Below are 14,214 nucleotides of genomic sequence, written 5' to 3'. Positions count from 1 at the left end.
ATGGTTCCCATATGCCTAGTGCTCCTAAGGCACTCAGGGAGTTTTCACTGGCAGCTTAGCAACCAGGGACTCCTAGCTGCATGGAGCTGTGTGTACAGCCTTCTCCAGATGAAGTGGCCAGTCAATCCTAGCAACCCCTAGGGACTCCCCCTTTGTGGTCACACATGTTGGAACATGTCCTTAGAAGTGTAGGCAGTGAGCCAACTCCGCCTGGGCTGAACTTCAGTGCTCAGGCAGAGAGGCAATCTGTGTCCACTGAGTGAGCTCTCAGGGGAAATCATTTACCATTCTATGCCTATGCATGATTGGGCATGCGTATGATTAAAAATTTTTGATGCATCATGAGAAAGAACATGTTGAGTGAACAAAGGTTACATAACTCAAACCTATCAATGGAAACACAAAGTCACCTACTCCTCATCCCTGAGAGCTAACTCCTCCCTCCCGTCCTCCTGGGCCTACAAAAGGAAGCTTCACAAAGTAACCCAGAGCTTGGTCTCCACTGCTCTCTCTTAGCAGTGTAGCTATTCTGTGTATTTCTTCTGCTTCTGAATAAGACCCTAGCTCATTCGCTATTTGTCTGAGCTTCAATTTTTTTTTTTTCGAACAAGACAACAAGAACCTGGAACCACTCCATGGAGACCACCAGTACCACCAGGGTACCCTCACATTAGTATGCTAGATCTCATGAATGAGATGGCTTTAACTGAGCAAGACCTCAGACAGGCTCTTTGCCTTCTCAATGTGTGTATGTGTGCACATCTCACACATACCTGGGCACACTTACCTTGCTGACATCACTGGGCTAAATGTTAGCAGTGGGAGTCCATCAGATCCAACCTGATTGTGTACAATCGCAAGCAACGAATGAGTGCTTTGGTGGGGAACGTCTCCATCATTTCTACAGGTTTCCAGTGTTCACAAGATTGAGGTGCTCCCAGGAGCTCTCCCGGCATTGTTATCATGTCTACAGTGAAACATTGTTTTCCTCTCACAGCTTTGAACCTTAGGATACTGGCAGACTGATTCAGCTCAAGAAGCCCCATCCCAGTACCATTTATTGTATTGTGCGTTCCATCATACTGAGGTTTGGGTCTTGAACGGCCCCCCCAAAGGCCCATGTATTGAAACCCTGGACCTCAGCTACTGGGTGTGGCCCCACCTAGTGGAATAAAGTTTGCTCATTGAGGATGGGGGGGGGGGTATGTCTTTTAGTGGGACCCTGACCCCTTTCTCTTTCTTTGCTTCCTGGCCATCTTGAGGTGAGCAGGTCTGCTCTGCCATGAACTCATTCCATGATATTCTGTGCCGCCACAGGCCCAAAGCACCAGGGCCAAGTGACCATGGACTAAAATCTCTGAGCCCATGAACCCATGTCTGTAAAGCTTATCACCTCACTTATTTCATCATAGTAACAGAAAGCTCAAAGAAAACATGAAAAATACCTTGGAAGCTTTCATCATCTTTTTTTTTTTTTTTTGAGACAGGGTTTCTCTGTGTAGCCCTGGTTGTCCTTGCTTTGTAGACCAGTATGGGTTTTGAACTCAGAGCTCTGTCTGCCTCTGCCTCCTGAGTGCTGAGATTAAAGGTGTGCACCACCATCCTGAAATTTAAAAAAATGTGTGTGTTTGTGCGCGCACACGCGTGTGGACATAACAACAAGGGACAAAGGAAATTGTACAAACTTGTTAATTTATTACAAAATCTTCACTCACAGAAAAACACAAGGAAACCTTTATACTTTTATATTTGGGAATGGAACTGGTGTCTCAGATACAAAATAATTTACACATAATCCGTACAATTTTATTCTTTTATAGAAATAGGTCATTATTACAACAGCTGTACAATTCACTACACTTCCTCTTAAAATTACATAAAATCTTCTCTTTAGAAACATCTCAACATAACAAAACATACAAAAAAAAGCAAAGTGCATTATGAAAAGGAAAATCCAATCTTCAGAATCGTCAGGGGAGATCTGTGGAAAGATGCAGCGGCCTCACCAGGATGGCCGTCACGTGACTGGTTTCCCGGGAGTCTGCAGCCTGCCGGGTTGCCCTGCTTGTGGACCCTCTTCCCTCATGGTCTTAGAGGTCTCTAGGGGATTCTGGAACAGCTGTGAGGTTGTGCTTTGCTCTGAGTCCACTCTCATGGTTACTATCGGTGAAGACAACGGGAATAGTCCAGTGTTCTGTTTAGGGAGGAAAATGGCAACCACTGGGGTGTGGCGGTGAAGAGCCTCAGTCCACAGGGTTTGGGCCAAGGGTGTGGCTCTGCAAATTCATTAATAACAGGATTATCTGATTGGTGGGCTGTGTGTGTGTGTGTGTGTGTGTGTGCTCCCAGTGAAGCCACGAGACCTTATTATTTAAATAAATTTAAAAAAATTCAGAAAGTGCCTAAGTTATTTCCCCTGTGTGCAGCTGTGCAAATTAAAACAAAAAACAACCTTTAAAAAATAATGAAAAGAACCTCTTTATTCTCTCTCTCCAAAGACCTCTAACATAGTCCTTGACTATAAAGGAAAGACCATCAAGAGAGTGAAGGCCAGCCAGGGCTTGGGACCTGTGTCAGTCGGTAGAGTACCTGGCGCTCTCTCTCCTGGAGGCAGCGAGAGGTACCACCTCTGCAAACAGAGCAGGAACCCCCTTACGGGGGGCACTTGGTTCCTGCCTAGTATGGCTGTAGCGGATGCCCGAGAACTTCGGGGCAAGGGAATCATGGCCAGTATTCCTGTTCTTTCCCCCATTCTGCCAGTGCCACACTCCAGACTCATTACCATAGGGAGTTCTGAAATGTACACAGGGTGTGCCAAAGTCACGTAAACCTTTCTTCCCGTTTCCCACGGCTATTCCCCTCTCCCCCCTCTTCCATTGGTAAAGCTGGTTGCATCTGGACTCCAGTGTCAGGGCACTATCGGGGTGGCTGCTGGAGACCTGAGGACTCTGACAGTCGACTGACCCTGCGGGAAGGGCGTGGGGGCTGAGGCTGTGTGGGCTGGGTTGCGGCGGCATAGCCCAAGGTCCCGGGCTGCTGGGAGAAGGTGGAGAGAAGGAGCGAGTCCGGCTGCTCACTGTGCAAAGACGTTGGTGCCTGTAGCAGGAAAAAGGAGAAAATGGGTTGCGTGGCTGGCCCCCGGGGTTTGCTGCAGATGCTATCGGATTCTGGGACTCCCCTCAGACGGCTACGCGTGTGTGCTTGCCGGAGTGCATGATGGGGGAAAGCCAAGTTCTTTGACTGTACACTTTTGTATCGCTTCTGGGTGGGGAGGAGGAGTGGGGCTCCTCTGGGTCAATGGGCTTGGGGCTGAGGCTGCAGGTAAGGTTTCCGAACCAGTGGTACATGCTATCTGTATACATCCTCTGTGTGTGTGGATGGTGGAGTCTGAAGCCCACATAGGTTGTGGGAAGGGAAGAATCTGCGTAGACAAATGTATGCCCCTTAAGTCGGTCCCTGGTCCTGTGACTACTTCAAATACTGCCATTTTCAAGAACCTGGAAGGAAACTTCATGATTGGAAATGCAAAAGCTTCAACCGGTCAGTCCGACTTTGGAAGTTCCTCTCTCATTTTCCGCTCTTGCCTACAAATAAATGTCCCTCTAGAATAATCAGCGCCCCAGCACCACCTCTGAGGCCTCTCAGCACACCTCTCCCTGACCTTATATTGGGCTGTCTGTGATCTTGATGGTCGGGTTCTGCCAGAAATGCCTCTGAGCGTTTCTCCAGGACGGCTTCTCCACCGGGCGCTCTCTTTCTCTTTGTACAATCAGAGCCGGAGAGTGTTCTGTGCTAGCCCACCTCCCCCGCACGCGCTCTGAGATCACCAGGTCACGGGGATGGGATGGCTGGAGAGCTCTTTGAGTCTCTGCTTTGTCTCTAGAACGCAGCAGGTATTTAACTCCTGCTGCTGAAGATACGTTAAGACCTTTCCTGTTCTCACATCCATCCCCTTTTCTCTCTTCCTCATTGTTTCACGTGCCAGATTACATGCTTGTCCTGAGAACTGAGGAGATCCACAAAGTAGAAGTCGGAGTTGACACCCACCTTTCACTGGGGGTCCAGCCAGGGGGATTTGAAAATTAGACCACAGCTGTTTTAACAGCTTTGGAACCAAGTGGCATCCTAGGTCTTTAAAAATGCGGTCGTCACCTCTGTCTGACCATTCTTAAGATGTCTCAGCTACTGCATGCTGTCTTTTGGCCTCAAAGAAGCCAAGCAGAGCGAGTAGGTGGTTTTTATTAGGGGAAGTCCACAAGGCAGGGTTCGGAAGGAAGAGCTAGAAGGGTGCCCTTGACATGTGTGAGGGGAGGATGGAGACCTGTGAGAGCTTCAGGAGGGATGTGCTCCTATCTGAAGCCCCAGGCCAGCCCACCCTTCCTCCTCTGGTGTGCTTGAAGCTTGCTTGATAGTACTTTCTGCTTTCTGAGTAGTGTCTATGTGAAATGTACCCCCGGTTTTCACAACGAATCTTTATCTCACACTTTAACATATTTACCTAAAGTAGTCAATGTGTTTTTAAATAAATGTGGTTTAATTTTATATGTCAATACACCAAAATGTACGGCAAAACCAGTCATTAATTTTTGACTTTTTTTGTAAAAATATGAGCATATCAAGATGCAAAACTGGTAAAAATTACCTTTAAAAAGATATTTTCGGCATACCACCGAATGAAGCATACTGTTTACCTATTCTTAATTTCCATACTGTACATTAAGCATTAAAATTAACCAAATATGAACTTCTCTGAGGTTGTTCTCTCTACTAGGGGAGAAAAAAACCTGCAAAAGTCGAATGTGGAACTCATTCTCTGCTCACTAAAGCCGCTCCGGTCTCCCTTGGGCCCCGCTGCTCACCTACCTGCAGGTAGTGCGGTGGCGGCTGCTGCTGCGCCTGTGCTGGCTGCAGCGGTGATGGCTGGGACGTGGGGAAGCTGGGATGGAGCACCGCCTGCCCCATCAGCAGGACAGGGGTGGAGGCACTGCTGCTGGCCGGGTGCGAGTCTGGACTTGGAAACATGACCTGGCTCTGTGCGTACCTGTTTAGTTTCATGCAGGACAGATAGAACAAAATCCTCTGAGAAAGAGACACTCGACACGATACTAGAAACACCAACTAGAGGAGAAAGGATGTATTTAGTTGACAATCTCAGGTTACAGTCCATCACACGAGGGAGGTCACAGTGGCTCAGAGCAGTTGGTCACATCCCACCTATAGTCAAGAGCACAAGGAACTAAATGCGTGTGTGTTTAGTTGTGTGCTCTCTGTGCCTACCTGGATTTTTCCACTCTCACACAGGTCAGGATTCTCTTCTTAAGAAGACCCATAGTGGGCTGGGGCTTCTTGCATCAATTAATTTAATTAAGACAGTCTTCTACAGACATGGCCACAAGCCAACCCAAAATCGACAATTCCTCATTGAGACAATTTCCTGAGATTAATCTAGGTTGCATCAAGTCGATAATCAAAGCCAACCATCAAAACTCCTGGCCACCACTAACTACAAAAGACACTAAATGAACACTGTGCACATGGGAGGAAGAAAGTCTTAATCACAACAACAAATGAAAGAATAAATTTTATGAGAAGAGCAGATGAATAAAGAAATGTAAAGAGGGCTGGAGAGATGGCTCAGAGGTTAAGAGCATCGCCTGCTCTTCCAAAGGTCCTGAGTTCAATTCCCAGCAACCACATGGTGGCTCACAACCATCTGTAATGGGGTATGGTGCCCTCTTCTGCCCTGCAGGCATACACACAGACAGAATATTGTATACATAATAAATAAATAAATATTAAAAAAAGAAATGTTAAGAATGCCATCATGTTCAACAAAGCAAATCAGTAGAACTTAATTCTAAAGGAAAGAATAAACAATCCAACCAAGCAGAAACAATCAGCAAAACTCCAGGAATTAGTAACCATCTCTCGGCCATAACCTTAAATGTAAATGACCCCAACTCACCACAAATAAAGAGATATGGATTTGCTGGCTGGGTTAAGAAAACAGCTTGCTGTTAAGACCCAGCTTGGTGTTGCTTCCAAGCAATACATCTTTCTAGCCAACACATGCGCAGACAGAGTGTGGAAGGATGGTGACGAATCTAGTGAGTGTGTAAAAGTGGGAAAGAAGCTGCTGCCGCTATTCTGATACTGGATAGTCGTCACATTTGGATATCCACATGTGTGGATATATAGTGGGTAGTTGTCAAACCAAAATTAGAAGAAATAAAACGACCACTACATATTAACAAAGAAAACAATATATTAAGAAGATATAGTCATCATAAATATATTTGCCAAATGCTGGGACTCCCAATTTCGTAAAACAGACACTAGTGGACATTAAAGGTCATTGGGTGTGCTCTCATGCAGTAATAGTGGGTGACATCAATATTTCACCTTTATCTTCAGATAGGCCACTTAACCTACAAACCAATGAAGAATCTCTACAATGAAAGGACACCACACAGGCTGGAGAGAGAGACCAGCAGTTAACAGCACTTGTTGCTATTCCAGAGGACGGTAGTTACGTTCCCAGCACCCATGAGTACCTTGCAACTGCATTAAGAAGATCTTATATCATGAACAAGAATGGTTTTCAACATTTGCAAATCTATAAATGCAAAACAGAGCACCAGTATACTTGAGAACAAAAACCACAGGATCTTAATAATAGACACAGCAAAGACCTCTGAGAATGTTCAATATTCCCTCATGAATGAAAGAATTCTTCATGAATAAATTAGAAATTGAAGGCTCATAGCGCAATTTAATAAATGGTCTACATGGAAAGCCTACAGCCAATAGTTTGCTATATGGGGAAGAATGGGAAAGACCCCTCCCCTCAACCAGGAAAGAGACAAGAGTTACCATTTACACCTCTCTTATTAAGTCACGTGTTTGAAGTCCCACTAGAGAAATAAGATAGAAAGGAAATAAAAGGGACACAAATAGGAAAAGATGACGTCAAATTGTCCCTACATGCAGATCACATGGCCATGTATTTAAAGACTAAAGAGTCTTCTCTTAGACATGAGAATTAATTTCAGCAAAGTAGTAGGCACAAAATTAACTTACAAATTTGAGCAACTTTTCTATATGTCAATAATGCATTTGCCAAAAAACAATCTCATTCGTGATAGCTTTAAAATGACTAGATAAAAAAATCTTACATCATTGAAAATGACCGGTAATGAACCTAACCAAAGGAATGACAGACATCTGTGGTGGGAACTTTAAGACACTGAAAAAAGTTGTTGAACAGGCTCTAGAAGGTAGAAAAAGCTCCCACACTCATTGGGACATTGGAAAAGGTAATAATGTGAAATGGCTCTATTACCAAAACAGATCTACGGTTTCAACACGTTCACCATGAAAATTCCAGTGTTACCCTTCACAGAAATAGAAAAAAGTCCAAAAATGAAAATGAAATACAAAAGACCCCAAATAGTCAAAGCAGTCCGTTTCAGAAAGAGCCATCTTGGAGGCATCACAAGCCCTGACCTCAAATCACACTGTAGCACCATAGTGACAAGCTGCTGGGACAGAAATGAGTGGAGTAGTGGAATAGAACGAAGGAGACAGATACAAGTCCACACAACCAAACCAACTAAACCGTCAACAAATGTGTCAAAAATAGACATAATGCCCAAAAGAGAGCATTTCCAAAAAACAGCTCTGGAAAAACTCAATTTCTCACAAGTAGAAGAAGAAACCGGATTCATATCCTTCACCTTAAGCAAAATCAATTCAAAATTGATCAAAGACCGTAATTAGTAGCACCGGAACTCTGGCTGCTAAAGAAAAGTATTTCTAGAGTCAGGCATAAGCAAGGACATTCTTAAAAGGACCATAGGCCCACAGGAAATAATTCCAAGAATTGGCAAATAGGATTTCATGATCATAAAAAAACTTCTATACAGAAACTACTTGTGGGAGAGGACAGGAGCCAGCAAGAGGGTGGGATTGGAATACAAGCAAGAGAAATGGCGGGGGGGGGGGGGAAGGTTGATAAGAGCACACATGTCAGGAAATTTCATAACAAATTCCATTAATTCATTTGTTAACTAAAATTCAAGAAAAATAAAAATAGAATTATCATATTATCCAGAAAGTCTGTTTCTGGTTATATATTCAAAAGAAGTAAATGTACACACTTAAACAGATATTTGTGTACCCGTAGAAATATCATTCACAACAATAGCCAGAAGGCAGAATGGCATCATGTCCACTGACTGATGAATATGTCCATACAAGGGAACGCAACACCTTAGTACTGACACAGGCTAGGACAGGAAGGAAACCTGAGAACATTATGCAAAGTGAAAACTGTCTGCTACCAAAGGGTTTGTCCCCAAATAGTCAAAATCCCAGAAAGGCAGAGACAAGGATGGTGATTGCCAGGGGTTCTGTGGTGGGAGGAACTGGAGCTATTACACAGAGATTGCGTCTAGGGAAAGGAAAAGTTCTGGCAATGGATGGTGGGGAATGGCCGTGCAAAGTGCAGATGCGCTTGATACCATTGAACTATATACTTTAATTGTTACAACGGCAGATGCTATAATACATGTTGATGGCAAATGTTCCCTTACGTGCACTTTATCACACTAACAATAACAACATAAAAAGATGTTGGTGATATGGTCTGTTAACGAGGACCCATGAGTGGCCTTTATGGGAAGGGCTGGAAGAACAGGGTGATGTTTGAAGACAAAACAGGGAATTTCCCTGTTATTTCTCTGTATGAGGTCATCTGTTACAGGCTTTGGGACTCCCAGACTTCCCCTGCAGAGACTTCTGTGTGTATATGAGAGACAGAGCTGGACACCCCCTGGAGAACAGAACTGTTAGGTCATGTCTGGAAGAGACAGTCGGATAGGAATGATTGGTTTGACCGAAAATGGCAGTTATAGCTGGGAAAACACTCTGGGGTTTGTCTTGTTCACAGCGGAATTGAGCCTCTCTGGAAAGTGAGGTACCAAGCGTCTTTCTTTCCACTTACTTGGAATATTTTGGAAGAACAAACAACACAAAACCCAAATTCAAACCCGCCTGCCTAATTGAGACCAGAAGCCGTGAATTTTAAAGATGGCTTCCCACAGGGTGTTTGCCCTTGCCTGCTCCGATTCCAAGGGCAGAGGGAGGGAGGTCAAGTATTAAGGAGCACAGATGACACAAGAAGCTATCAATATGCTGAAGGGAGACCCCAGGCAGGGTCGACAAGGCCCTCTTGAAGATTCAAAGCCAAGGGACTTTGTGCTCTGGAGTCACGTAGGTGATGTGTGGCCTTCCAGATATATCCTTGTAAAGGAATGGAAGGAATTGAAAGCATCCTTAAGCCATAGGATAAATGGGAATAACCCAACACCCCCCAGAACTGCTCAGTTCTGCTATTATGGGTTGCAGAAGGCAGAGAAGAAAATCTTAGGGACAGTCCTGGGGGCCACTTGATAGGCTTTGCACACCAGGCTTCAATAGCTAACACTGTCCTGATAAACTTCAAACTCAAATTCAGTGTTTATACAAATAAGGGCCATGTGAGAGCCTCTGGTCTAAAGGCTGGGCATGGAGGAACACACCTGTAACCCCAGCATTCTCAGGCCAAGGTGGGAGAATCCTGTCGTGAAAGAGGAGGGAAATCAAAACCTAGAAGGGATTTTTTTTTAAGCCTGTTTTCCTCTGTCTCCGGCAACCCTGGTCACTGCTAATTCACCAGCTGAGCAAATCTGCTCCTCAGCAGTGATAAGTAGAAAAGGGGCTGCTCTGGCTTGAGTGTGTTCCCCAAAGCCCATGTGTTGGAAGGGAACCCGATTCCTAAACTCTGTGTTTATGGTCATTTTAGGTGGGGCCCTTGGAAGTCATCAAGGCTGCATGAGGTCATTAGGGTGGTGCCTCCATGATGACATTAATGGCTTTATAAGAAGAACAAGAGAACTCAGCTGGCACACTGACTCTCTCTCTCTCCCGGGAATGTTCTTCTCCCGTGTAATAATGTTGCAAGAAGCTCCTCACCAGATGCTGAACAAGTGTTGGCACCTGCCTGGACTTCTGCTATCTAGAATCAGGAGGCATAGAAAACTCTCATAGATTACCCTGCATGTGACACTTGGCTAGAATAATAGACAGTGCTCTGAGATGGAAGGGAGGCTGTATCTCTGAAAGGGTAAGGGAGCTCCTGTGTGTAGCATCTCCTGGTCCTGGGTACCAGTGCTGGAAGCATGAGGCAGGGACGCTTAGTGTGGTTGTAAAGCACTCATGGAAGTTGGAGAGGAGCCTTAGGAAGGGGAAAGGGCTGTTGTTCATTCAGGATGTCAGCTAGGATGAAGGCTGTGAGATCTGTATTTTTTTTAAAGTCCCAAGATAGCTGTAACCTGCGAGATGTCATTATTTCCTTCAGTTCCGGTTTGGAGCATGAGACTGTACCAGGTTTTATCTGTTTACATGAGCACTGTAGAAGGAAAGCTCTGGGAAAAAGTCACTGAAGGCTATGAGCACACATTGTAGGACATCCACAGTGCACCTGACCAGGCCTGTAAAAGCCTGGAGTATGGGGGCTGGAGAGATGGCTCAATGGTTAAGAGCATTGCCTGCTCTTCCAAAGGTCCAGAGTTTGATTCCCAGCAATCACATGGTGGCTGACAACCATCTGTAATGAGATCTGGCATTCTTTTCTGGCGTGCGGGCATACATAGAGGCAGAATGTTGTATACATAATAAATAAATAAATCTTAAAAAAAAAGCCTGGAGTACCACTGCCAGGAATACCATGTCCTGGAGCATCATTTTAAGGAAAAAAAATCCAACCTACTTGACTTGCCGTCCAGTCCTGCTGACTTCTGAGGGCTGCCTGGCATCACAGGACCCGGGCATCATAGGCTGGATGGGCTGGCTCAGCAACAGCCTTTCAAAGGAGAAAGAGAAAAGGGTCAGTATAGTCAGCACTTGCGATGGTCAGTTTCCAACTGTTACCCTGATACAATCTAGAGTCACCTGGGAAGAGAGTCCTGAGGGACTGTTTATACTGTGTTGGTCTGTAAGCATGTCTTGGGAGAGACTGTCTTAAATTAATTGCTGTGGCCAGCTCACTGCGGGCAGCACCATTCTCTAGACAGGGCTCTTGAAATGTGTAAGAGCAGAGTGGTCAAGTCGAACACAAGCAAGTGAATGAGCGTGTATGCATTCATTTCTCTCTGTTTTTGACTGTGGATGCGATGGGACTTGGTGTTTCAAGTTCCTGTCTTAACTTCCCCACAGTAGTGGACTGTAACCTGGAATTGTAAGCCGAAGAAAACTCCTTTCTCACCCAAGTTCCTTTATGGTAGAGTGGTTTTTGTTTGTTTGTTTGTTTGTTTTTAAATTACAGAAACAGAAATGAACTAGAACAGCACCCAAACTGTGCCCCCTGATGAATACTATGAGCCACCCAATGGGTCATGTCCCTGACCTTCAGGACCTCAAGGTCTTCCCTGCTGCCACCTTAACTGAGACCAACTGGGGAAGCCTTGGAAGTTTCCTGTCTTCTCGACAGGGTGGTTTCGTACCTGAGCTGCCGATCATGGCCGAAGTCAGGGCTGGGCTGGCACTGGCTGGCATCCTGAGAGGTGGGAGCAGCCGTGGTGAGGCTCAGGCCTGGCGGAAGCACAGCGGCCGCGCTGCTGAATTGGGATGACAGGTTGCTCACTGACCGGCTGCTGGCGGGCAGCAGCTGTGAGCTTCTCATGGCCTTTGGACCCTGGAGCATCGGTTGACAAGAGGGAAGTTCAGACTTGGCCCAGACCATCTCTCTAGGAAAGCTCACACAACTTCCATCTTGCCTTGCCTCTAAGGTAGGGCCTACCAACAGTGCAGCAAATGGTTTTTATTTTGAGTATCTTCCCCACCGGGATTGTAAGCACCTTGAAGATTCTGAAAATCTCATCTCGGGTTCCAGGCTCTCAGCAGAACTGAACCATTGAACTGCAACTTTTCTTTTTCCTTACAAATTTTGCTTCCCTAACAAAGAGCTCTTTGCTGTCTGTCTACCTCACTGGTCCTATGCCTGCCCCAGGGCCTTTGCACAGGCTGATCCATCTTGACAAAATGTTCTTCCGCTGGATGCTGATACAGCTGACTCTCACCACCCCCCACCGGCTTTGCTGACACACAGTCCTCCCAGGGAGGCCTCTTCTGGCCATCTGTTTTAATCTACAACCCGTCTCCCGCCTGGCATTCCCATGCCACTCTCTGACACAGTGTGCTGTGTACCCATTTGTTGCTGTTCTGCCCATTGGAACTGCGAGTTTTCTTTATCATTCATGGTTCTCTCAGTGCAGGCCATGCAGTGAGCTTCAATAAACATCTACTGCCTCAGATAATAAGTGAATGAGGAGGGGGTGGCCTTGCCTTGATTTTTCTTTTCTGTCGGTGACACTGACTGACCTTTCCTCTGGTGACACCTTAAGGCTTTAGATTTTAGTTTTTACAATAATCTTCTAGTATCTGTGTAAACTTTGCCCCAGTCTTTGCTTTTCCAAAATCCCCTTGGTCATTCTTACCTATTAGTTTTGTGTTTTGTTTTGATGACTCTTTCAAATTAAAAGGCTGTGCTTTTAGGCATAACTCTTAATTTGTTTAAGGATTAACTAAGCTCCCTTCTGTGTGTAGATTTGATTCCAATCCCTGATAAAAGTACTTGGAAAACATCACATCTGTACTGACCATGTACAGCTGTCCCCATAATCCCTAGATAACAATTATTCCTATAGCCCTGGTGTTATATTGGTCATTATAAGTCATCTATGGGACTGGGGCAATGGCTCAGCAGTTAAGAGCACGGTCTGTTCTTCCAGAGAACCCAGGTTCATGTCCCAGCATTCACATGGTAGCTCACAACCAGGTGCAAAGCCATGTCCAGGGGATTTGATCCCTTCTTGTGGCTTCTGTGAGCACCAGGCATGTAGAGCACAGACATACATGCAGACAGAACACCCATAGACATAGAATTAAACAAACAAACATCTGAGATGAGTTAAAACATGAAGGGGTCTGGAATGCAGCACACTGGTCTAGTGTTTCCACGGCATCTAAGAAGACCCGAGTCTGAGCCCCAGAATCAATAAATAAGCAAATAAATTATTTAAGAGGATGCATGCATATCTTGTGTGCAAACACTCTATCATTTGATATGAGGGACTTGGGTCTCCTCAAGTTTTGGCATCCATGAGTAGTTTCATACTGTCCACTATGGACCTGGAGGGATGGCTCTACTTATCCATCCCGAACTGTCCTCTGGCCCAGTTTCCAGATTCTCTATCAGATGAGGAACACCTTGAGGTCTACAACACCCCCCTCTTTTATTGCTGCTCCCTAGGGAACAGATATGCACTGGAGTCCATTGTGTGGCTGTGGAGGCGTCAGGAGAGGCAGCGATCTGCCAGCTATGCTGTGATTTCTCAGGACTAGGGACTCAGGACATCACTCTGCTCTATACAAGTGTCACTTACCATAGTGACCTGGTCAACTTGTGAGGTCACTGGTGGTTTGTATTGCGTGGCAATGGCTATCAAAAAAGGGTTTTTTAGGTGGTCCGGGGGCAAGGGACTATGAACAGAGGTAGCTATTTATATGACAGGGGTGAGAGAGGACAGTAGGTAAGGGGCATAAAGCCCAGGTGCAAAGTACAGAAAGGAAAACAATATAGCTCGGACCCTCAAAATGGTTTTACAATAATAATTAAATAAAAACACATAAGCGTACTCTTCCCCTAGTTCAGATAAAGGTTTCCAGAATTTCACAGCTGCAGGAATCAAGTGTATCTTGGCTGTGCGAGTGTACCCTAGGGATACAGACAGGATGCACAGGAGGAAACAGTACCTGGGTGGATATCACATTCGATTCTCGGAGCAGGTGCTGGCTTGTGACTTGGGTTGACGTGATCTGCCCTGGCAGCGGACTGTCAACCACGAGCTGGGGCTGAGCGGCTGCTGCAGGCCTTTGCTGCAGCTGCTGCTGGCTTGTTGGTCGCTGGGCACTGCTGAAGCTCAGGGACACAGCTGGCTGCTGCAGAAACATCTGGGAAGAGAAGAGAAATGCCTGTGAAGTCGGGGCCGTGTGGGCTTCATACGTGTCCACCTTTGTTGTCTTCCTTGGCCCAGGGAAGAGGGAGAAATGCCTGGAATCCTTGACATGCCTAAAAATGATTCCCTGGATCAGCAGCAGACAGCATGTGTCTGT

The 14,214-nt window shown here is 45.7% G+C and overlaps 1 protein-coding gene across 1 annotated transcript in view; it reads right to left on the bottom strand.

Annotated features, from left to right (window-relative positions):
- Positions 1-2,487: 2,487 nt before the first annotated feature.
- Positions 2,488-14,214, bottom strand: part of Npas2 (neuronal PAS domain protein 2) — an 83,490-nt gene continuing 71,763 nt past the window's right edge. Inside the window, exons 18-22 of the mRNA XM_042055766.1 lie at positions 13,855-14,052; positions 11,544-11,734; positions 10,811-10,903; positions 4,864-5,041; positions 2,488-3,096 (exon numbers count right to left, since the gene is read on the bottom strand). Coding sequence (XP_041911700.1) covers positions 2,917-3,096; positions 4,864-5,041; positions 10,811-10,903; positions 11,544-11,734; positions 13,855-14,052 — 840 coding nt within the window. The 3' untranslated portion in view covers positions 2,488-2,916. The remainder of the gene's footprint in view (positions 3,097-4,863; positions 5,042-10,810; positions 10,904-11,543; positions 11,735-13,854; positions 14,053-14,214) is intronic.

The sequence above is a fragment of the Arvicola amphibius genome, chromosome 9, assembly GCF_903992535.2.
Source record: "Arvicola amphibius chromosome 9, mArvAmp1.2, whole genome shotgun sequence".
NCBI classification, from domain to species: Eukaryota; Metazoa; Chordata; class Mammalia; order Rodentia; family Cricetidae; genus Arvicola; species Arvicola amphibius.
This window is presented reverse-complemented; position numbering and strand designations above follow the sequence as displayed.